A 24,537-nucleotide genomic window follows, 5' to 3' on the forward strand; every position below is an offset into this window, starting at 1 on the left:
GGGGCACGGCGCGCCCTCGGGAAGTAGGGACTCTGCATCAGTCATCGTTCCTGCTGCCTCCTAGCCAGGTTAGTGGCACCGCACCGTGTACTCCTCAACACGGTCACGACAGGCATATGCCCAGATGTGGGTTTCTGCCACCCTTGGGAGGCAGATTGGGAGTTAATACCCCAATCCTCACAGAGGTCACAAGGACTGTTGTTGCCATTTTGGGGTGGGGACTGTTGTTGCCATTTTGGGGTGGGGTCATAGACCAATACCAGAATGGACCACCCCATCCCTTCTTTCGTTTGAAAAATATTTCCATTCACCTCGGGGGGGGGGCAGAAAGTCTGTTTTTTAATTTTTGGTTGGGAAGCACTTGCACCTGGCCAGGCAGGCTACACTCCCTCCACCAAACGGTTACAATGGTGTTAAGTAGGTGGATCCATGCTTTTGAATTGTGGTCCTGGTACAATCCCCAAGCATGGTTCCACTTACCTCTCCTTAACAGATCAGAACTCCATGGGGGGGCAGAGTAATGACCCTGAGCACTGATCAAAGTGAAACCAGTTGGCACCTAATTATACCATCTGGTTTCACTTTCATCAGTGTGATAACAGCGTGTTGTGCAAGCTGGATATCACACTGATAAAAAAAAAAACTTGGGACACAAGGGTTGAGATCCCCTTATGTTTTTTAAAAAGAAAATCCTTCTGCTGCTTACACTGTCATAGTGTGGTGGGAGAAAACATTCATGTCAACTGCACTGCACTTATGCAGTTAACAACAGACTTTTTAATCACTTTACAATTCCGCAAGTTGTAAGTTCAAAACATCAAGGATCGAGCATACAAGGCACACTTTGGCCAAAATCCCACACCTAACGACCAACAGCCCCTGTTCACAAACGGATGGCAGAGTCTAGTGTGAAAGGCCTAAGAGCAAAAATTGATTCCACAGCATAACCAACTCACAACCCTGGGCATAACAATACAAATTCTGCAAGCTCAGGCAGTGGTAAACAGATTTTAAGGATTAAGGCCAGTAATTATCACCACTGCACATATTTGAAAGACATCAAAGATGGACAACACAGACTGCGAATGTTACAGGTATAAGAAGTTGGAAACAAATGAATTGGTGTCACTCAGAAGACCCTAGGCCTTGTCCCAGGACCCTGGGTTTACATATTTCCATTACTTTCTAAGGGCCACCTCTTGCAGGCTACCACAAGCCTTGAAGTCCACTCATAGAGTGTTAGAAATGGGGGTCTTAGTTGGCGGTGGTATGCACCCTGTCTAAGTAGGGAGCCTTCCTTCCAGCCAGAATAAGGGAGTTACACACCCAAGATAACCCTGCTTACCCCCTTGGTAGCTTGGCACAAGCAGTCAGGCTCAGCACAGAGGCAATGTGTAAAGTATTTGTACACAACATACACAGAAACACAGTGAAAACATTACAGATGGACACCATACCAGTTCAGAAAAAAAACAATCTTCAAACAAAACAAGACCAACAGGACAAAACTCCAACATACAGAACTCAAGATATCCATTTTTAGGGCTCGCGCCTAGCAGCGATGCAGTGCGGACCCTGGAATCGCACACACTCGTGCGTGTGCGATTCCTTTTGGGCAACGGTATTGGCGTTTGCGGTCGTCTTTTTTAGAAAGACAGCACGCAATAGTCCAAAGGCAGTTGCATTGCTCCGTCCATGGCCTATTGGTGTCTGTTACCCGCACGCCGACATCTGTTTTCAATTATCGTGCCCAGACACGGGTTCGATAATTGAAAACAGATCGCTCGCTGTGGCACGCGCGCGTGCACCACTTGTTAACTATTTCGCTATTGTTTTAAACCGTCTCCTTGTATGACGCCTTTTTAGTTCTGAGTATGCACTCTAGCAGTGAAGGTAAGGTTGATTTCCTGGAGGCAGCAGGATTATTGCTTAGGTGCTGCTCCAGATCCGGCCCTGCTGTACCCATCCTGCCTGACCTTGCTTATCATCTGCTTTATGCTTTACTTTCAAGACTCTGTGAATTGCCTGAAGAAATTGCTTTATGAGTAAGCAGTATTTGCTCTTTGATACTCGCAGCTTGCCAGTCCGTGGTGTAGAATTGTGCACATTCTGAGGTGCCCCGGGTCAAGGCAAAATAAGCGTGAGTTGAGCAGAGGGCATGAAAGAGCTACTGCCGACTTCCTCGGGCTGGTGTTGATATTCTGCACCACGCCTCTGCCAAAGCCACACATCATCCATCCTTTCCCTGCAGTCTCCATTACGTTTTCTTTGTGCTTCCTTGTTCACAAATAAGTTGCCTCTTTTACCTTGACATTTGATCCATGGGTACCATTTGTTTTGTAATTTCTGATTTGCCTGGGTACCAGTTAAGACTGTGTGAGATTGTCTTGGGTGGACGTACAATGCAACTGGTCCTCTTTATGTCGTTTACAGATCACAAACAGGCCGAAGTAGCATTGTTTTGTAGACCATTTCTTCTTGTGTGAATTTGGAGTCCTACATACACAATTGCAGTTTTTGCCCGGTCCTGTCTTACTGTAGCAACTTCACATTAGTGGTGAGCATTGCAGGCAGAACCATGGGGCATTGCACACTGTCCATTGCACTGAAAGGCACGGGGTAGGTACTGTGTCGCTTCTAAAACGTATTGAAACCATCCTTCACTGTTTTTAAATTCTTTTATTTTAAATATCCGTTTATGCATTCTGAAGCAATAAAAGGGGCGGGAGCTATGGTTTATACGGAAAAATTGAGACACGGTGATTTGTTTCTACATAATCTATCGTTTAGAAAAAAACAAAAGAAATGTCCTAAAAACTAAATGTGGAAGGGTGTTAAACATGACATTCGTGTTTGTAATGGCTTGGCCATACAAGTTCTGAAATTCCTAAGTTAAGATGTTACCTTCACCTCGTATCGCAGTCCCGCAGCACAGTCAAAATCTGCTACGACCAATGTTACAACTTTTCTTTTTAATAGCAGAGCCTCTATATGGCTATAAACATATTTGTCTGCCTTAATTAAACACCGGCTTTAATTTTTATTTTTTTGGGAGGATGTAATGCATGTTAAACATGCTAACTCGTATTTAATTTAAAGTTTAATTGTACATGGTTTATGGTGTATGCTGTTTCTTCTGAATTATATTTTCTTGTAAAATGCATTCGCTACAATGAGTCTATTAATCATTGCATTGCATTGAAGTAAGCACCTTTTATGGTACTAGATTAACCTTAATCTCACCTATAGTAATTTAATACAATTTGTCCTAAAAGAACTACAAAACGTAGAAACCCTAGAACAGATGGACAAATGTTTCAAATATGTTAATGTTGCACTGAAATAAGATGTGGGTGGGTTTAGACAACATGCCAGAGGAGGTGGTCTGCCACACGCATCTATCTTCTTGTTTAAATTTGAACTTCAGGAATTGATCTTTCCCAAATGTTTAATGGATCAGTTACAAACATAAATACCAAACATAAATACAGACACACATAGACATTAAAAAGTTGCAACACTGACCGGACCAGTGCATAGGTGAATTAAAACCGTATGAGGCAGGGTGGCTTCATGAACTTTCTTTTACCAATTGCCACAATGATAGATAGGCTCTTTTGTGTCAAATTAAGAAACCTTCCGCTTTCCAACTAGAGGTAAGTTGTATTTATTGTTTTAAGCAACGGAGCGACAGGTATTAAAAACAGGACCCCAAGAATTATTGATTCTGCAGCCATGGAATTTTCTGCATAGTTATTGATTTGCCATCATCTGCTGCATAATCTGCAGATTTTAACTAAAAAGTTGTTTCTAGTTCAAATAGATCAAAAGTTACTAAAACATGGCAAAATATACTCCTGTGCTGTAGAAGGTCACTCTTAAAGGTTGAGGATCATCTTTCAGTTGCTTATTGCTGCACTTGGGTATAAAACTGGTACTAATAAATTGAAATCTTTCCCTGACAGTGTTACCATGGGTTAAAATGATAAACAAATGGCATCACAAAATGTACTCCATTATGCTTCATAATTTCAGTGGCCCTGATTACATCCTATCTGCCCCCTGACCACCCATCAGCTAACATACACTCACCTTCAACTTTCTACATTCCATACTGCCGCACACTACACTCTACAGTCCACTCATTCAGCGACCATTCCTTATGCTAGCATATCACACTTTTCCAGTTTTCTGCTGTGGTCTAGTTAGACGCCTGTTTTAGGCAAGAGTAATTCTGCTCACAATCTTGCCCAAACTGATTAAGTAATGTCATGGAGATTTTAGAGGTCTTGGACTGTTTCATACTAGTTGTATTTATAGTTTTTGCATCTTCTGAGTGGGCTATTGGCGTTTTCACAGTACTACACTCAAAAGCTAATTGTACGTCATAGAGATGAAATTTGTAGCAAACCAGTATATTGCTTCTCATTATATAACACTGGAATGTACTGCAACTAACAAAAAAAATTATTTGCAAACATTGCATTACTTAGTGTGTGTGTATAATATATATTGCCATTCGTTAGCTGTCTGAGTAGATTCTTTGCAGAAACGATGCCAATCTTCAGCGGTTATAAAAGGGGGGTTGACTTCAAATTGTTCACAGTTCTCAAAGGGATATAAGCAGGGATACTGGAATTAGGTGATTGTGTGGCGCTGCGATTTTCACATAATTATGGATTTTGTTGCATTCACCACATAATCCATCTCCTGCTGCATATTCTGCAGATTTTAACAAAAAAAACGTTTGTAGCTTACACGGTTCAAAAGTTACTAAAAACACAGCAATAAGTGTTGCCGCTCAGTGGAAGGCCCTTTGTAAAGGTTGAGTGGTCACCTTTCTGTTTCTCATGGCTTTATTTTGGGTGTTAAACTGGTTCTAATGAGGTGCAACCTATGTCCAGACAGTGTTAAGTTTTAAAATGAGAAAATAAGGAAATGATCTTATCACAGAATGTGCCGCAATATGCCGCATCATTTGACTCTTCTTGCCACATAACTCAGTTAACCCTGCCACATAATTTGGCCCACCACTGCCACTTAATTCCAGTGGCCCTGGATATTAGGGTCCAGGTATAATTAATTACCATAAAAGGAAACCATCTCCACCCTTAATTCTCCTGTCAATGGTGGTCTTTTTTTTTTTTTTTTTTACACACGATGGTCATTGGGAAAGTGTTGAACCACTGTAAAATAGCCACGCACTTCGCTCCTGCACTAAAAAGCCCCAGGAGCGTCAGGCAATGCTTCCGAACCTGATGGCTGAAAATATAATCTAAAGATGGCGCTCATGTTGTGGGTTGATGTCTGACGTAATCATGAGTCATATAGAAACGTTTCAGAGCCATACACTATACGCAATAATTCCTGCCATTTGCTGATAAATAGCCTCCAGGTCAAATCTAGTGTCCATGGTAAATAGCTTTTCCCTTTTCATGTAAAGGTAAAAAAGAGTGATGCACAAGCGCAGATCCTTTGAAGTAGAAGGCATGTAGCTCGGAATGCCTAAACTCTGCCTGGAGAGGAAACAAACTATTCAGAAAAGGGGAACAGTTCAGACAATGATATCACTGGGAACAGAGCTGTCTTTAGCACTGGTGGCGCCCTCCCCCCAAAACCTCCTTGCACTCATCTCTCCATAGCCCTCTCTCAACGGGCATTTCATTTGTTTTATCGCGCAACTCATACCAGCATAGGGTGTCAGAGCAATTTACATCACACACACACACACACCCAACAATTCAGTGTGTAAATCAGTCTACAGGAAATGTTACATAAAACAAAGAGGATTACACAAGGGGTAGAAGTCGCACGTCACCAATTCTAGTAGGCTATATTTTGCTTGGAGAAGCACAAACTCTGGATTTGAATAGATTTCTATCCAAATGAACTCTGTTTTTTAGGAACATTTGGAGAATGAAAGACTGGGGGAAAACATAATTCATACTATACAATGCAGTATGTAAGCAGCTCTTTGATGGCAGTTCATAGCTCACTGTACTGTATTAGGGTTGCAGCTTAGAACTGCAAATAACTAAAAGATCTGTTTGACAAAGGCAGTAACCTACTGAACGAGTCACATAAAATATAGTTAAGTGATTTGTGTAGCACACGTTTTTTGCAGCAGGCTTATTAACCCTCTGCGCTACTTCAGCACGAGTGGACAAAATTTCGATCTCTCTCCAGCAGGGACATTAGTCACCAGAGTATCTTAACATTTTTTATGTCGCTTCAAAACTGTTAAACACAAGGAACTCTGCAGTAGGTGCATTTTAAACCTGTGTTATTTCGAAACACGGCACCCTCCAAGGTCAGCGCCAGGTGTAGCTGCACCGGTTTCGCCACCCTAGAGCCGGCCCTGAACGGGAACCAAGACCCCCCACATAGCCACAAGTGATGCTTGATGGCTAGACACCAACTTCTGGCAAAGGAGATATGTATATAGATGTTATTATTTAATTTTTGAGGAGGCTAAAAACTCTTCCAAACTAAGATCTATCTTATCTGGTAAATAGCCCTTACTACGAATCGGTCACCCTGCATGCAATTACAACGCGGTTGTTACAATGACCGCGTTGTAACAACTCGTACCATTACCCTGCAAGGCGTAACAATGACTTGCAGAGGGGGGAGAAGGTGTTGGATTTAAAATCCAACACCTTCCCTACTGTCCGCACAGACTGGAGTTGGAATAGTAAATTATACTATTCCAACATCCAGCGCCCCTCTCCACAAGTCGTTGTTATGACTTGCGGGGTAATGGTATGCGTTGTTACAACGTGGTCATTGTAAGGACCGCGTTGTAACATGTGGGGTGAAGGCAAGCGGAATAAAGAGGCATATTCATCTTATCTATATCTACATATGCGCAGAATGTAATGTGCTATTTTTTTTTTACCAGTGTTGAGTGTGTGAAGGGTCCATGAGAGATGAAGCCTCGAAACTCCTTCAGACCCTATATTGATGTCATGATTTTACAGGTGAAAACACTGATCAACTTTTGAACAGTGACTCTAAAAACCATTAAGGTAATCCATATCAGCAGTGTGGTTCCTGTTTACATTTCACATATTTACTGTATCTTGCATTCCTTAGGAGTGTTTGTTTTTAGGTCGAGCCAGGGCAGCGCATGCGCTGCTCTGCGAGGCTTACTTTATTGGAGTTTGCACTTGAAGCCCCGCCCACTCTTCACCCATATTTATCATTGGCTTGTCATTGTCTTTCGTAAGTGCTGGCTTCTGATTTGTCAATAGGCTTGTTAGTCCCTCCTTTGTACCGCCTTGTCTTCATTTGTAACCTCCCATGAGGACACCTCCTTTTACCTGTGTTGTTGCTCGGTAGGCTTTAATTGCAGCCTTCGAGCACTAGTTGGTTTAATGGTTTTCGCATGCCTGCTGTTGCTGGCAGGACATGCTCGCAACATCTTTATTATTATGTTTTTTTTTTACATGGCACGCCCGCTGATAGTGGCGGCTGTGCCTTTGCTTTACTTGCCGCACCAAACGCAGCTGCATGTTTAAAAAAAAACAACTATTTATTTACTTATTTTTACATTGCCCCATGCCGCATTTACCCTTTAATATCGGTTGCGCCCCTTTCCTTAAATGAGCAGAGTCTAAGGAAAGGTGTGCGGTCGCCATTAAAGTGAAAGTGCGGCATGGGGCGCTTTCAGAAAAAAAGCATTTGTTTGTCAACTTGACAAACAAATGCTTAATTAATTTTTTTAAAGCGCCCATACCGTGGTTTCTCATTAATGGCGGCCACGCTCCTTTCTTTAAACACGGCTCGTCTAAAGAATGGGGCGTGGCTGATAGTAAAGTTAAAGCGCAGCAGGGTGTATTTACCAAATACCATTTGTAATGCAATGGGTGTCACATTTATGAAACTCACGTAAATGCGAGACCTATTGCATTGAAAATGCTTGTTAAAAGTTGTAAGGAATTCTTTCCATAGAACTCCATGGATGCTGTGTTTTTACACGAAGTACGTTAGATGTGTCAAAATCTACAAGAAAACACAGCAACAGAGGAGGCAAGCATCGGAAAACACAGCGATGCATCGATTCCTGTGTCCCTGGGGAGGCAATGCATCCTTCTGCTGCACACAGAAGTGTTGCATTGAATCCGGACGGTAAGTGGAAACGATGTGTGGAAATCCTAGATGGTTTTGGTCTGCTGGTGATGCGGTGGACAACTTGGTGCACAGTTGCGATGCGTGAAAATCCGTATGGGCAGTAGGTCAATGCGGCGGCAGGCAGGTGCTGCGTCATTGTTTTCAGCCGTGGTCCCACGATGATTTGATTCTTTCAGCTGCACAGCAGGGCCTGCATCGGAGTCAGAGCAAGGGTCTCGGACTTCAGACACACGGTGTGCTGAACTTGGGCTGTGTTGGTTTCTTCGGCTGTGGGCATGTGCTGAGTCGATTTCTTAGGCCGCACGGCAGCGGTGCTTGGAAATTTCTCCTGCATGGCTTTGCTTCATTGGAAAAACAGGCACTGGAAGGGCAAAGCATAGTTTTTAAAGTCTTTAACAGCAGTTACCACCTTCAAGGGCTCAGAACTGGAGTTGGCACCACTTGGCAGGTCAGAACTCCCAGCAGGGGAGTACAGGTATGCCGCAGGTGAAGTCTTTGATGGCTCTGAGACTTCTAAACAGGAATCAATTATGCACAAGCCCTTGGAGAAATTTCTCATGCAGGATAAACGGCAAAGTACAGTCCTTCTCTCCAAGACAGAAGCAGCAACTACAAGCCATCCCAGCAAAGCGCCATCCCAGCAAAGCAACATCCCAGCAAAGGGGCAGTACTGATCCTTAAAGCTCTTCAGCTCTTCTTAGCAGAGTTTCCTCTTGATCCAGAAGTGTTCCAAAAGTCTGGGGTTTTAGGTCCAATACGTATACCCCTTTTGGCCTTTGAAGTAGGCATACTTTAAAGATTGTCTTTGTACTGCACAATTTCTTGCCTTGCCTGGTCTTGGCTCCAGCCACACTCCAGGGAATAGACAGCATTATGAGAGGCCAGGTACAGTCCTATTCAGGTGTCAGTGACAATTTCTCCCACCGGCTCAGGAAGGCCCTTCAGCCTGGTAATGGGCCACAGGATATGCAGTGCACACTCAGCTCCCTTTGAGTAACTGTCTAGAGTGAATGCACAAACAGGCCCCTGTTAGTCTTAACCAGTCGTTGATTCCACAGGCAGGCAGAGGCACAGGAGGATTAAACAAGAAAATACCCACTTGCGAAAAGTGGCATTTTCAAGCACAATTTATAAACAACCTTCACTAAAAGATGTGTTTTTAAATTCAGAGCTCAGACTCCAAATCTCTAGCTATTCTCAATTGAAAGTTGCACTTGTAACATGTTACAAGCCAGCTCAAATGATAGCTTTTGGGAGAAATCTTCCTGGCAATAGTGAAAAACGAAATTGTCATTGTCTCACCATCAGGACATGTAAAACACACCAGTACATTTCCTACCTTTCACATACACTGCACCCTGCCCCTGGGGATACCTTGGGCCTACCTTCTCAAGGGGGTGCACTTGCCAGGTCGACATGTCAGTTTAAAACTGCACACTCAGACACTGCAATGGCAGGTCTGAGACAAGTTTACAGGACTACTCGTGTGAGTGGCACCACCAGTGCTACAGGCCCGCAAGTAGCATTTGATTTACAGGCCCTGGGCACTCATAGGGCACTTTACTAGGGACTTACCAGTATATAAAATAAGCCAATAATGGATAACCAATCAGAATCACAATTTACACAGGGAACACTTGCACTTTAAGAACTGATCAGCAGTGGGAAAGAGCCCAGAGTACCTAAACCAGCAACAATGAAGTCCAGCATAATATCAAAATACAGGAAGTAGAGGCAAAAAGACATGGGGCAACCACGCCAAGGAAGTCAGGTCTAACATAGAGCTAATACCTATCTGACTGAGAAGAACTCAGTGGATCCAAGAAAACAGCAGGGATTAAGGTTGGGATTCAGCCTCTCTCCTCTGGTCAGACCCCCCGCTAGCAAAAGCTTGCATCGTCCATAGTCATGACTGCGCTATTTCCATTTATATGTGTCATCAACACAACTTTTTATTACTGGGATTCAAGTTCCAGAAAGATGGAATCAATCTAATATTCTTGGGCTACTTGACAAAATTGTAATACTTTGTACCAAAAGTGGTTAGATGATTGTGCAAGACCCACATGTGCGTGCTGCTCTGGGTTCTGCAGGTGAATTAGATTACAGAGGAGCCTCAAAATGTAAATTAACTGAAACATTACGTGTACTAAACCACAATTCAGCTCTTAGCAGTCTAGTTTAACTGTACCGAAGCAGACACACTCAGCTGTCATGGAAGAATGAAGACATTCAAATCAAAGATGTGTGTTGAAAAATCACCACTGTAGTCGCTTGTATTCCATGGATATTTGCTGACCAGCATCTTTTCTGATGCCGGGTAAATATACATGTATTTAACTTTTTTAGGGAAGAGAGTTTGGGAAAATACCGGTTTGGGCATTTTCTTTGTGAGCACGTTTATCCTTTTTGCCAAAATAAATGTTTACTTTTTCATGTCAAAACAGACATATTAATTCCAAAATTAATATAGAATTCCTTAAGGATAATATGTGTTGTATTACACAAGAGGCCAGTCGGGTTCAACGGACATTTTTACTCACTTTCTGCCCACCGGATACATTGATATTACATAGTGTGCCATAGATACTTACAACATCCCTCCTGTAGTATGGGTTATACTGGAGCAAAGTGTGCCCCGGTGCCATACCCAGGTATGTTCCTTTACTTATACATAGCATAGCTCCAGGCAAATGAGACAACACCTTTGCCCTTGCACCCATGCTTCTTTCACACCTGGGTTCAAGGGCAAAAAAGCTGTCAGGAGGCACACTGATTATGCATCATGAGGTACGCCAACCGAGGTCCAATCAAAGGGATAGTATGTATACCTTCCTTCTGTTTTTGTTTATGCCCTGTCCAATTACCTTGATCTTTGTTATTTACAGTTGCGTAGCAAAAGAACCATGAGTGTTATTTCTAGGAGGAAAACTGCCCCCTGCCAACCCCCAGCGGCTATCTCTGTAGCAAAAGTTGGTTACAATTGGATCCGTGAGCTCCTTATACCTCTCGGTCACTGCGCTCACTGCATCATTGGTAGCTACGCCCCTGGTTATTTAATTTGGGTTGCAACTGCTGCAATTAGGGGAGCTTTTCAGGACTTTGCAGTTTGTCTAACATAATGTGTATTTGTAAAGCGCAGGTATCACCCAAGGGTATCAAGGCACTGATTAACGGATGTGTATTGTTCCCCAACTCAATGGTACTCATTTTATCTACCTCAGAAGGATGAAAGGCTGAGTGGACCCACCAGGATTTGACCTGTGACCATGAGGTCAAACACAGCCCACTACAGTGAACACATTAGTCCACTAAGCCACCAGACCCGGCTGCTGTACTTCTCAACCATCTGAGTCGTGATTGAGGGTAATACGCAGTGGTTTGGAGGGAGATCAAGATGAAACCAACGTGGACATAAATGTTTGTAGAGAGTGAGGAATCTTTTCAGAGACGGTGATCCCATTCATGTCTGTGGAAGGCAGTTTGCTTATTTGGTGGGACTTAGATGAGTTCAAGGACGGTGACATTTTTGTAACGGCACGTGCAACGGAGTCTTGCTATGAGTAGCTTATTGGAGAAGTAAACAGCCCTTTATGGTCTGCTCTCTGCTCCCAGTTCAACTGCTCTACAAACACATTCCAGAACCCCCATCACTGACAAGGAGCCAGTTGCCTAGAAGCAGGGAGCATTCCACAGGAAATATATATACATGAATGCAATGTAGTAAATATCATTAGAACATTGGAATGTTGGAAGCTCCATTGAAAACAATGGAGTGCTCCGGGCTTATAATGGCTGGTATAAGCCCAGAGCTCCAACATTCCAATGTGTCTTTGTTCACAGCTCTGGCTGTGAACAAAGGCTTCAGGGAGCCTGAGGGGATTTGAATCCCCTCGCGATCCCTGAAGGCTTTGTTTTGTTAGAACATTCTGCCCTCTAGTGGCAGAATGTTCTAATAGCCTTATAGCCCTTCGTAGCAGGGCTATACCGGCTTTTAAAGTCCCTCTGCTTTGTTAAAGTCCCTCGCCTTCGGCTCGGGCCTTTAACGCTGCAGCGGGCCTTTAACAGACGGTATAGCCCGCTACGGCGGGGTATAAGGCTATAGTAACATACAACAGACACCAACCAAATGAAGGGAATAGAGAGGTACAATACAGCAGTGTGGTGTAAGTATGTGCACAACTCTTTTCTTTTGAAGCTCTGCGATGGTTGTGGGATACCTTGAAAGTGAAATGATTTCCTTACACCCATACAAAAAATACAAAATGGACACTGTTCTATCATGGTGCTCATCAGAGTGTCTTCTCATCTATCTTTCATCTTTTATTGTTGCTGCAGTTCTTACGACTGCCTTCTGGATGATCCCTTCAAGCATAATTGGCCAAAGCTGCCTGAGCTTCCAGGAATCAACTATTCCATGGATGAGCAGTGTCGCTTCGACTTCGGAGTGGGGTACAAGATGTGCACTGCGGTGAGTATTGCTTGTTCAGCCGCAAGAGAGATGATTTGTAAAATAATTGTTTCAATAACTTTTTACCATTTGAATCTGCCTCTAAAGGTAAGGGTTGGATCATTAGGTGATATGTAGATGCTTCAGAGATCTGGTTGATGCAGGGGACCAGTTCTGTTCTGATTTCTTATTAAACATAATTTGTAACTATTTTCTAGGTGAACTGGAATTTGAGGTGCCTTTCCAGAAAATGCACACAGTTTTTCAAGCAAGCAAGCAATAACTTTATTTCGTTTCGTTGAACCATAAAAATACAGATACAAATATTAAAACATAATACCATCCAATCTATGCTGCTTGAATTAAAATCGGAACAATCATGTGAATTAAATGAATTTACAAGTATTAGACCTTTGTCAAGCAACCATATATTGAAAAAAACATGATGTTCATATCACTATACTTTTTTGTCTCTTGTGAGGCGGTTCTCCTAATACAAATCTGTCAGTCCTTCCACCCTCAGGAATTGATCCATAAAGCTTTTCCCACATATTTTTATAAGTCAAGTTGCTGATGCCGGTGCAGCCTCCCTGTGACAGCGGGCACATCGCCCCACATAGATGATGATTCCCACCCCCCCTCCCACCACTAATGCCCTCATGCTGCCAGTTTGGGTGGAAAGGACAGCACAGTGAAGAGACCGTGCCTACTACGACATGCCCTTGCTGGTAAGGCATTGGTAAGTGTCTCTTGCCTCCTCAGCTGCTGTCGTCTGCAAAGAGCCCGGTGCCCGACTGCCATACCCAGTGGACAGAACGATAAGGCAGTGAAGACGTCATGCAGCCCTGGCGCCCCCGAGTTGGCAAGGTATGGACATAGGTACATGGCAGCGAGGAGGAGGGCCCCTGTGCCTCCCTTGGCACCATCACTACCCTGGTCTCAGAACCGGAGCGGAAAGGCGCTCCTCAGCAGACAACGGCACCTTGCAGTCCCCCACCTCTCCCCGGTGTCAGAAGCGGCTCCTACTTGGTGTGAGGCCAGCGAGTCTTCGTCGGCATGAAAATGAGAGATGCCACCCTGTAGACAGTCCAGCGCGGCGCGTCCTCACAGCCAGTGGGTCTGAGTTGGAAAGCCCGCCTCCGCCCCTGCCAGGAGCGCTACAGCATGCCGGTGCTGACGCCTCCAGGGGCCTGCGACATCCGGCGCCTGCAGCAAGTACCTGAAGCGGTCCATAGCATTGCGGTGCCGCACTGCACCCAGAAACGCCATTTATTCAATGTGCCAGCCCGCGAGGGGAAATAACTTTGTGTAGAGAACTGATCTACATGTCCTCCTCGCACCCTGCTCAGCGAGGCTTTGAGGAATAGCCAGTATACGCCCCCCCAGTGGCCACCTACTCACATGGCCAGAAGACAGACTATTGGCCTCCCGAGCCATTTGGTAGGGCTTGCAGTGCCCAGCAACCTTGTAACTCCTGCAGCCTCTGCCCTGTTCCTGCTAAAGAGTAGACACGGGGCAGCCTAGTGAGTAGCATCAATTTGGACAGCAGCAACCCTGCCAACAGAGTGCTGTAGCTCAGCTGGAGTACACTCCAGCACCTGGGAAAGTCCCGTTACGGCCCTCTTACTGCCGCCAGTCCGCTCCACCATCCGGACAGCGGAAGCCTGCAAGAAAAGAGGTGACAGTGCCACCTAGTGGCCATCAAGAGGGAACGGCCGAGAAAGTTGACTGCACGTTTAAACTGCCTGCAGTGGCAGACTTAGCAAGAGGAACACTTTATTATGCCAGGAGGATGCCTAAGCCTCACATTCACACTAACATATGATGCAGCAACCTGTAAAGCTGAACAAGGGTATTTCAAGGGGCTATACTGCAGCAAAAAGATAGTCAATCCCTGCAAGGGCCCGCTCCATGGGCCACCAGCCAGCAGGATAAACACGACTCCAGCACCAAAGAAAGCTGCATGGACTTAAACAGCCTAGGCCAACCAGAAGCACAAGCACCAGCAGTACCCAGCATGACAAGGTGCACATGGAGGAAGGCCTCACCAGGGGCCACGTTCCTCTGCGGCTACATGAGCGACTTGGCTGTGAGTCCTGTTGGCAGTTCCTCAATGAAGCCTTCGCGCGGCTTACACGAAGACCGTACAGTCCACACGGTCCCATGGCAGCCCGGCAGGAAGGCCCTCCAGGAATCTCCAGTGAGAGAGGAGTCCAGGCAAGAGAGGCAAGTCTGAAGTTGCTCGACTGTCGGGAGCTAGAAAGACCATCAAGCACGTCGCCTCCAAGGGAAGGCCTCATACACTGAGATTATCCCCAACAGCTGTAGGTTTGTCGTCCACCGGAACCTGAGCGCCTGCAAGATCTCCAGAATGGACTCCACCACCGCTCTAGATGCACTGATATTTGAACTTTGTAAATAGACTCCAACACCGCGAGACCAGGCAGGTCTGAAGTACCTCGTCAAGGCAGACTAAAGCATCCTGACCATGCCGTCCAAAGCTCCAGCGCTGCCTGGCTGACGGCCTGAAGAGACTCATTTGGTGCTGTGTATTGTGTATTTGTTTTCTTACAGATTGGACTTTTGTTTGTTTCTTTTCATTAAAGTTTGGGAGGGATGTAGTGTCCGGCTGGACACGTTCTAGTGTTTTCACCCAAACTAACACCCACCCATCACCAGCGTCACCAGTCAGGTGACCATGCTAATAAAAGAGGCCGGGGGCACGTACCCTGAGCCAGTTACCAGTACCTTACTAGGCGTCTGTGTGGTCATTCTAGCCAGAATGTGGGCCTAGTGGCCCCAGACACCACATGCAGGAGGGTTTTTATGTGATCACACAAACAACTGAAAGTAGATTAACTGAAGGAAGAGAACACAACCACATCAGAAAATAGCGAAATATGAAAGTGTGGTGACTAGTGTCGCCTAGCCTCACCATTAGGCTAGAAAAATAGGTTGTTAATCTGAAATACAGGAGGACTGAAAGTATCGGCATCATTATGGCTCTGATGACTAAATTGATGTGTTTTTCCACAGTTTAGGACCTTTGATCCTTGCAAGCAACTTTGGTGCAGCCATCCAGATAACCCGTACTTTTGCAAAACCAAGAAAGGGCCTCCGCTGGATGGGACAGAGTGCGCACAGGGAAAGGTACCTGCAATTCTGTGCTATGCTTAGCTCCTCTAGACATGTTGTGGCGTAATATATCATGCTTATTTGAAGTCATAGCTGGGCTCTAGATGCAACTTCCTAATTTCATCTGGTGACGCACATGCATAGACTGCAAACCTAGGATTATTGAGATGTATGTGTGTGTATATATATAAATAAATATATACATATATATGTGTGTGTATATATATATATATAAATAAATATATATATATATATATGTATATATTTATATAGATAAACTGAAAAATACAATTGTATGTTTGTGTTTGTGCTTTTAGTTATTGCCATCGCAAATATATGTGGCCCAATAAACCAAAGAATTTGGTGCAAGTGTAACTATAAATACAGGTGTGAAAAATGTACATAGTTTGTTTTTGCGTAATTACATAAGCTTTTGTGAAAATTAAGTGAAATTATGCCAACAACAGTAGACATTTAGCTCTAATTTCAAGCGCAAGATACACCTCTGCATCCATTTTTGTCGCAAGAACTCTCTTTGGCTCCCGTCACGCCCACAGCAGCTGCTTGTGTGCTGTTGTTTCACGTTGCTCCGGATACGATTTTTCTCTAAAAAAAACAGGCAGAAAATTACATAATGTGGCTTTAGTATGGTGTAGTTTCCGACATTTTGCCCAACAAGCGCAACACGAAATTCCAGAAATTATGCAAGATTCCACCAGCATAATGTGCATTAACCGGCCTTGTAATAATCACAGATTCTGACATTTTTCTTTACCGGCAGAGATAATATACAAGGTTATTACCGAGGTAGGGGCGAGACCTTATCACCACCATCATCAATCATTGTCTTCATGTTCATTGCTTCACGCTGTGTGTCTAATAATTCGGAATATACTCTGGGTCTGCTTAAAGGCTGTGTTTGCAACTACTACACAAAGAAGAACAGCATGGTGTAAGCTAAATATTTAGGCTTGTAGAGCTTAATATGCTGGTTTCGCCCTCAACAATGACAATCGCATAATGATATATATACGGTTATGCGATCGTCATTATTGAGAGCGGTGGAGGACCATACCACAAATCATGAAAGCCAAAGCATCCTAAGGTAACTATAACTCACGCCCTCACAATGCACTGTTAACCCGTTCGGTGCGCGCGTCGGCCAACGGCCGTCGCGAGCACTACCTGGCTAGTGCAGCGCACGTCCGTTGGCTGACGCAGCCCCGCCCACTCATTAAAACTCCCGCACCGCGGCGGAATTTGCGCCGCGGTTCACGGGTTAATTACCCCACATATTACATCACTCTTGACATCCTATATAATTGATTTTAGTACTCTCTAGAAAGATCCGGAGCATTTGAGCATCATCCATTTACAATTCATTGTTTGCCTGAATCTGCAGTTAAGTCTGTCAATGTTTTGGGATATGTGTGTTTCTGTTAGAGATAAAGTGCTAAGATTTAAAATGTGTTTTACTTAGTAGTGGGTATTATTATAAACCATATTTTGAATGAAGCTCATTGTAAGGAAATTAAAAACTTGCATGCTAAAATGTGCTCTTCTTGTGTAGTATATTGATACTATAGAGTAAGATTAAATGGACATTAATGAAGAAAGAAAAAAGTGCAATGTATTCTGCGCTTACAATATTTATTTTCAGGCACTATGGAAGATTCATTGATAGATGCTTGCATTAAGTCTGGGCAGCAAGAGTGAGCATGTCAGGTGTGCTGATGTTCTAAGAGCAGCACTGGCATTGGAAATGTTTATGTTACCAGCATGGAAAGAAAGATGATATGTGTTTGTTGAAAGTATAGATTGGTAGTGAAGGGATGTGAGAAATGAGAGTGTATTAAAATAGACTAACTGGCACATGCATCAAGCTAGGATTTTGCGAGTCCTTAATTGCGAATATTAAGGATTCGCAATTAAGGACTCGCAAAATCCTATGCATGTAGGAATCGCTATAATAATAGCGATTCCTACACATTCCTTATTTGCAACTCACAAATTGCAAGTCGCAAATAAGGAATAGCTTCCCATTCATTCCTATGGGCCTACAGGCCCATAGGAATGAATTGGAAATTGCAAGAGCAATTTGCAAGTACCAATATGTACTTGCAAATTGCGCATGCAATTATAGGGTGCAAGGGTGTCAAAAGGACACCCTGTTGCACCCCTGGAATTGACCTGTGCACATATGTTGCGCACACACACGTGTGTGCGCAACATGAAACTTTTAAAAATGCACAAAAGTGCATTTTTTCAAAGGTTTTGCAAATTACCATGAAGTTCAACTTCATGGTGATTTGCGCACCCTATTAGCGAAATCGCATTTTTTTTTACTTTAATGTATTGCATTTAAGGAATCTCAATTTGAGACTCCTTAAATGCAATCGCAATTTAAGTAATCGCAATTTAGAGATTACTTAAATTGCGATTTTTGCATTTGGGATGATGCATCCAAAATGGAAAAATACCGGTCGCATAGGGGCAGATTCTGATAATCTGCCCGTTTGCGACCGGTTTTTCTTTTGATGCATGTGCCTGTAAGTGAACATCAGAAACAAACCTATTTAATGAATTGAGGTTGCTTGCCTAGTTAAAATGGTGAGTGCTATCAGGGGATATAATGGTCCTAGATAGTTTAGTGAAACTAGTGGGTCAACTTGTTTCTCGCCTATTTATGTCAGGAGAACGTCATGTGGTGATTCTTCAGGACCTAAAATAACCCTAATCTACACAGTGAAGGAATCACAGGAAGTGGATTCTAGAATAGAGATTTCCAATCACTCAACACAAGTGTGAACAATCAAATAGACCTACCCCAGCTCTGGTTCCTCCTCCAAGGAAGCAGAGCAGGGGTAGATTGCTTTGTGCGTGCTGTGCTGCATCCAGTACACTAATTAGAGTTTCCTCTGCCTTCTCTTGTGGGCACTATACGGTGACCCAAGTTGGGATGGTTCTCATTTTAAAGAAGTATTTGATTGATATTTTAACAATAGTTAAAATAACATTATAGTTCAGTAGCAAAATAACGGTTTGAACAAAAAAAAAAGCCACAGAAATTCACCAGTTATTTTTTTCTTGAGTAACTATAACTTTGTCTTGAGGTAGCTATAACATGCATCCACTCCATGCATAGTTTTCTCATAATAATTTCATTGCAAATGTTGCAGTGATATTATCAATGATGTCATAGAAAATGTCATGAGTGAAGTAATGTGTGGGGTAATTAGCAGCGCATGGCAAGAGTGTGACTCATAGTCACCTGAGGGAACAAGTTGTAGTTAATTGAGATAACTATAACTGGTGAATTTCTGCTACATTGGTACTGAACATTTCACCTAACTATAGTATTACTTTTTCCTTCATTTTTCTCAGTGAATTTCTAGTTCTTTTTAACGTTAACTAATATTTAATAAGTGCTTCAATCACCCCTGCAGGCAACCATCACCATGCTCCAACATTGGCCACAGGCAGCCAACCCCACGCTGTGCACAACCTTTCGTCGTGCATGACGTAGAGTTGGCCATAGGCCCTGGCTTGCATCTAACTCCCTGGAGGTAGCCAACTTTGTGCCATGCAGAGCCTTTGATCGTGTGTGGGGTTGGCTACGGGGCCCTGCTTCTAACTCCCTGCAGGCAGCCAGTCCATCTCAGTGCTACATATGGCCAAAGACCGATCAACCGGGGGATTAGCCACAGGGATTGTCTTACCTCCAGGCCCCGTGGCCAACCCCCAGCAGGCTGCCAAATGCACACCACGCACAGCCTTTCGCATGCATGGTATAGGGTTGGCCTTCGGGCCCCGGGTTCCCATTCCCCCAGGGCCAAAACATATATATTAAGGCCAGCTGGGCATGCAGATCCCCTCCCCAAGCCTCAACTGGCCCCAGGGACCCCATTCCCCAGGGCAAAATTCCAATAAAAAGAGGAGGCATGCAGTCCACCTACCCAAGCCTTCTTGGGGCCCCCATTCCTGGGGCCAAATTCTAAGGGGATGGGGGCGTTTTGCCCCCCCCTCCCAAGTCTTAATAGGTTCTGGGGCCCTTATTCCCCAGAGCCATATGCAATAAAAAGGGTAGGGTGGCCACGCGCCCCCCTCCCCGAAACATATTAGACCCCGGGGACCCCATCCCTCTGGGCCAAATACAATAAAAATGGGGAGGTGGGCCGCAAAGACCACCCCCTTTCTGAGCTTTATTAGGCCCCTGGGACCCCATCCCCCAAATCCGCATGTTATTAGAAAAGGGAGGGGAGCTGCGAGCCCCCCTCTTTAAACCTATTTTGGTGCCGGGGACCCCATCAGCCAGAGCCAAATGCAGGTAAACAGGGGAGGGTGTGAGAGGCCCACTCCTCGAGCCATCTTGGGCCCTGGGGGCCCCATCTTCCAAGGCCAAATTCTAAGAGGAGGGGTGCATGCCCCCCTATTCTCAAGCCTTAATAGGCCCGGGGCCAAATAGAATAATTAGGTGGAGATCCAGATATACAATTATTTTCGAACCATCATTGCTCCAAAACTACTGAATGGATTTACACCAAATCATAACAAGCATTGGCAAAGCCAAAAGGTCTCGCCAGAGCTATTTACCAAGCCAATGTCTTGTAGACATGTTGTACAGTGCGTAGCATGGCTGAAAAGGTTATTTTAAAAGAATTGCTACAACTCTATCAGCGAGCAACAAAGCACAGTGCAATCCTAAGGTTACTGCACCAATGAGCACAAGGTCACAGCACCATCTTCAGCCACCAAGCAATTATGCCCCAGCGCATTCAACTTTAAATTGAACACTTCTGGCAGACACAGTGGTATTATGTAATCAAATTAAAAGATGCCGTACCCATAGTTTACCATCTCCATCGAGACGGTACACGTTATAGGGTAAAGATGACCAAATCTAAATTCAGTAAAGTTACTGCATATGAATTCATTAAAGCTACTGCATATTCACGATACAGAGGGGGCACCTGGCATGATCACAAAAGAGTTAACGGCCTGCAGTCTAACTATGGCATGGGCTCTTTTATACCGGCACACCTTCACTCTATGGCACTGGGAAGCGTCGGCATCACTAGGGTTGGTGTCACCCGGTGCGTGTAACTCATGGTGTCACCCCCTCACGACTTACCGCATGGACCTCCTCCGCCCCGAGTCCGCCAGTGGACACAGTTGGCAAATAACGGGACCATACAGATTCCTTAGTAACATTTGTAAATGTAGGTCCTATATTTACAAAATGATCCCGTTAACAACAGTGTGATAATGACTCATTAATCAGGTTGTACAGTGGGCTACCTGCAAGTCAACAGTTTATTGGAATTTATAATATCATAGGTATGGTACTTTTTACTGGTGTGGTGTTCCCACTATCCAGCAACATGATATATCAGTGGTCGAAGTGGGGGAATAAAAGTAGGGGAACTGTGGGCGGAGAATCAGAGGGCGGGAATAATCCAAGGATTGGATCAGTGGGCAGAGCCAGAGGTGTGGCCAGAATGCGCAAACATCCCAATTTTTTGTATTTGTTTGGTTTCACTGCCCAGTTTTATCAACCAATGGATACACATGATTATTTACGGTTATAATGAGTTATTGACAGTAAAATGTGTTCACAAAGTGGGATATGCTTCTAATCACAGAATGTCCCCAAATACGATAAAATGTGGAAGCACAAGCCATTTATCTCCGAGCCATGGAGTTTCTGTCATCAGCACTTCTCCCTTTTCCAAAACAGCAGTTCAAACATGAATGGCTAAAAATCCTAGTTTGCAAATGTTTTCTAAATAATAATGGCTCTGCCATATTTGCCTCATAATGCAAGATCTGCAGCATGATCTGACCATGTAAACTAATAAATTGTTTGTAGCTCAAACGTATCAAAAGTTAATAAAAAATGTGACTTGTGCTGCTGCGGAGTAGATGACAGTTAATAGCTCACTGTTCTATGTTAGGATGTTAACTTATAAACTGCAAGTAACAAAAGGATCTCTCTGACAAAAGCAGTAACCCACTGGCCCATTTACATTATGTGCACTTTGTGATCTGCATGGTACATGTTCTTTGCAGCAGGTACATTAACCCTCTGAGCTACCTTTCCATGAGTCAAATCTTCCATTAGACAAAATTCCGATCTCTCTCTAGGAAGAACATTAATCACCAGAGTCATCATGACATTTTTATTGTTACCGAAAATTACTGGAGGCCAGGAAGAAGGCAGCAAACGCTTTTAAAACCATAATATACTTGCAAAAATGATGCCTCCACCTAAAGTGAGCACCTGGTACGGTCACACCGGTTGCACCGCCCTACAGCTGGCCCTTCTCAAGGGTCCTGTGATCTCAGTGACAGGGTCACTGTTCTAGGGTGTACTGCTTCATAGGCCTGCCCGCAAGACTGGAGGTGAACTTCAGTATGAATAGTGGTGGACAAGCCTTGAAGGTTAACCCACACTTGTCATGCTAGGGTCCACCTGCTGGTGCTATGACACCGGGGCTTCTAATGTCTTGCGAAGCCTTCTAAGGTCTATCATGAGATAGTGCTCTCTCAGGAGAGTGGTCTGGCGGACTGGTTATTAAGGCTGAACCTGGCCATAGTGCCACATCCTCTCCCCCACTGAACACCATACTGCCCCACTGAGAAAAACTCAGACTGCCTTCAACTACAACCCAATTGTTGCCAGCTATAAACACCTGGATGCGGCTCAATTTAAATTACGCACTGGGCAAGAGCAATATGTGGCCTACAAAAAAAGTGACAGCATCCTGGAAAAAGCAAACAATCATAGGGAATGCAAAATTTTGCAAACCATGTGAAATGTACGCAGGAACAACATGGTTACCTTAATGCTTTTACACTCACTGTTCAGAAATCAGTGAGTGCTTTTGCCTGAAAAGTTACGGACATGACAACAGGGCCCTGAATGGACCCATTTCAATGGCCATTGCTTATATCCTTACAAAACGTAAGCAGTGTGGTAAAATAAGACAACATCCCTAGATACAGAGCAGCAGTACAAATTTTGTTTTTCAATCCTCACATTGCAGTACCTCCAGGATTGGTGCACTAGTACCAAGCCCAGGGAAAACAAAGCCAAGACAACAAAAATAGCGCTTCACTGGCAAACTCTGTAAAAGTGGCGCTAATGTGTTTGGGTGTGAATAAAATCAATCTGGACAGTTTGCTACCACTCTGTCTTACTTTATTTAGTCATTTATTCTTCCTATTTTAAACTTTTATTCCCGATGCTGCATTTTGGAATTAAATGTCAGAAAAATACAACATTGATTTCCAGCAAAAGTGATTTTCTTTTTTGGATCCATTTCACAGGGAAGCAAATTAAAGAAAGGAGGGGAGACAGTGCGCTCTGCGCACAGGCACCTCCTCCTCCTAAAAGGTTAGGTTGCTAGACGCACACCGGCCCTGTTGGTGTCACCCCATGTGAGGGTGTCACCCGGTGCGGTCCGCACCCCCATAGTGACGCTGCTGAACAGTGGCGGCTCCCCCATTAGGGCGTTGGGGCGTTGCCCCACTGCTTTCTCGCGGTGCGAGAAGGTAGAAACATAAATGTTAAAAACGAGCATTTTTGTTTCTGCCTTCTCGCATTGCGAGAAAGCAGAATTGCCTCTGTGCTTGGTTGGGGGCGGGAGGGTGGGCGGTCGTGCTCGAGGGCAGAGGGGGAGTGGCTTACCCACTGTTGTAGATACTGACTGTTTGGCCGTCGGCCCTGGAGCCGGCCAAACAGTCAGTATCTACAACAGTGGGTAAACCACTCCCCCCTGCCCTTGAGCGGGACCGCCCATTCTCCTTGTTCTCTACCCAGAGAAAATGTCCCGGCTGGGGCGCTCGCCTGCTCCGCCTACCAGCGTTTTAATTGGTGTGCGTAACTGCGTAGTGCGCTGCGTAGGACTAGGACTTCCTGCTTCCCTCAGCACGAACACGAGAACCAGTGACCGGCCTGGAGCGGAGGCGGTGTGGACTGCGGTACCCCTGACTCACTCAGGTACATTCTATAACGGGTGGTGTGAATGTGATTGTTCTCATGTTCTGTGGTGACCCGCCGCTCTGCATCCTCGTAAACCACAGCGTGGAATGTGCACAGCGCCCCGAGGCGGCCTTGGCGCTGCGGACCTCTCTGACCTCCTCAGTGCAGACCGGGGCGGTCTGCAGAGAATCCAGAGATAGCCCAGAGTGCGACCTACTCAGCCCCTCATGGAACTCGGAAAACGTTAGCCAATAATAGTGATTGAAATGTGAGTGTCCGAGCGGAATTGAAGCCAGGTGCCCGCGCTGACGGGGCGGCCCTTACTGGGCGGGTGTGAGTAAGCCAGTTTACTGGACGGCCGTGTGTCACCCTTTTCTGGACGTGCCATGCCGTCGGCTGTCAGGAAATGGAAGTCTCTTACGGACTTCTCATGCCATTCTCTTTGTTAATTCCAAAATTCACAGCGCGGGTCACAGGAAGGCCTGTGAGTGCCCACCCATCTCACGGCCCTGCTACCACAAAGGGTGACACGCAAAGTCCACAACAGGAAGAATGATTTTAGGGAGACACTGGCCACGAGTTTATCTTTTTAAAGCAAATGTACAACATCATAGATTAAGCCTGTGATAACATTCTCATCATGTCTCTCAGTTTCCGAGAAGGGCCGACCAAGTTCAATGTTTTTTTGTGCAAAAATTGAATACACTTCTGTGATCCTCGCATTCAAGATCAGCACTAAACAGGTGGTTAAATAAAACTGTGCCGAAGCCAATAAGACTGTAAGTATGCGCGTTTAGCTGTGTGATATGCTTCAATTCACAGACACAAAACGCAC

The 24,537-nt window shown here is 44.7% G+C and overlaps 1 protein-coding gene across 1 annotated transcript in view; it reads left to right on the forward strand.

Annotated features, from left to right (window-relative positions):
• Positions 1–24,537, forward strand: part of ADAMTS14 (ADAM metallopeptidase with thrombospondin type 1 motif 14) — a 446,572-nt gene that overhangs the window by 268,618 nt on the left and 153,417 nt on the right. The window contains exons 9-10 of the mRNA XM_085603877.1: positions 12,472–12,604; positions 15,620–15,733. Of these exons, the coding sequence (XP_085460003.1) occupies positions 12,472–12,604; positions 15,620–15,733 (247 nt within the window). The remainder of the gene's footprint in view (positions 1–12,471; positions 12,605–15,619; positions 15,734–24,537) is intronic.

The sequence above is a fragment of the Triturus cristatus genome, chromosome 1_2 (assembly GCF_964204655.1).
Source record: "Triturus cristatus chromosome 1_2, aTriCri1.1, whole genome shotgun sequence".
NCBI classification, from domain to species: Eukaryota; Metazoa; Chordata; class Amphibia; order Caudata; family Salamandridae; genus Triturus; species Triturus cristatus.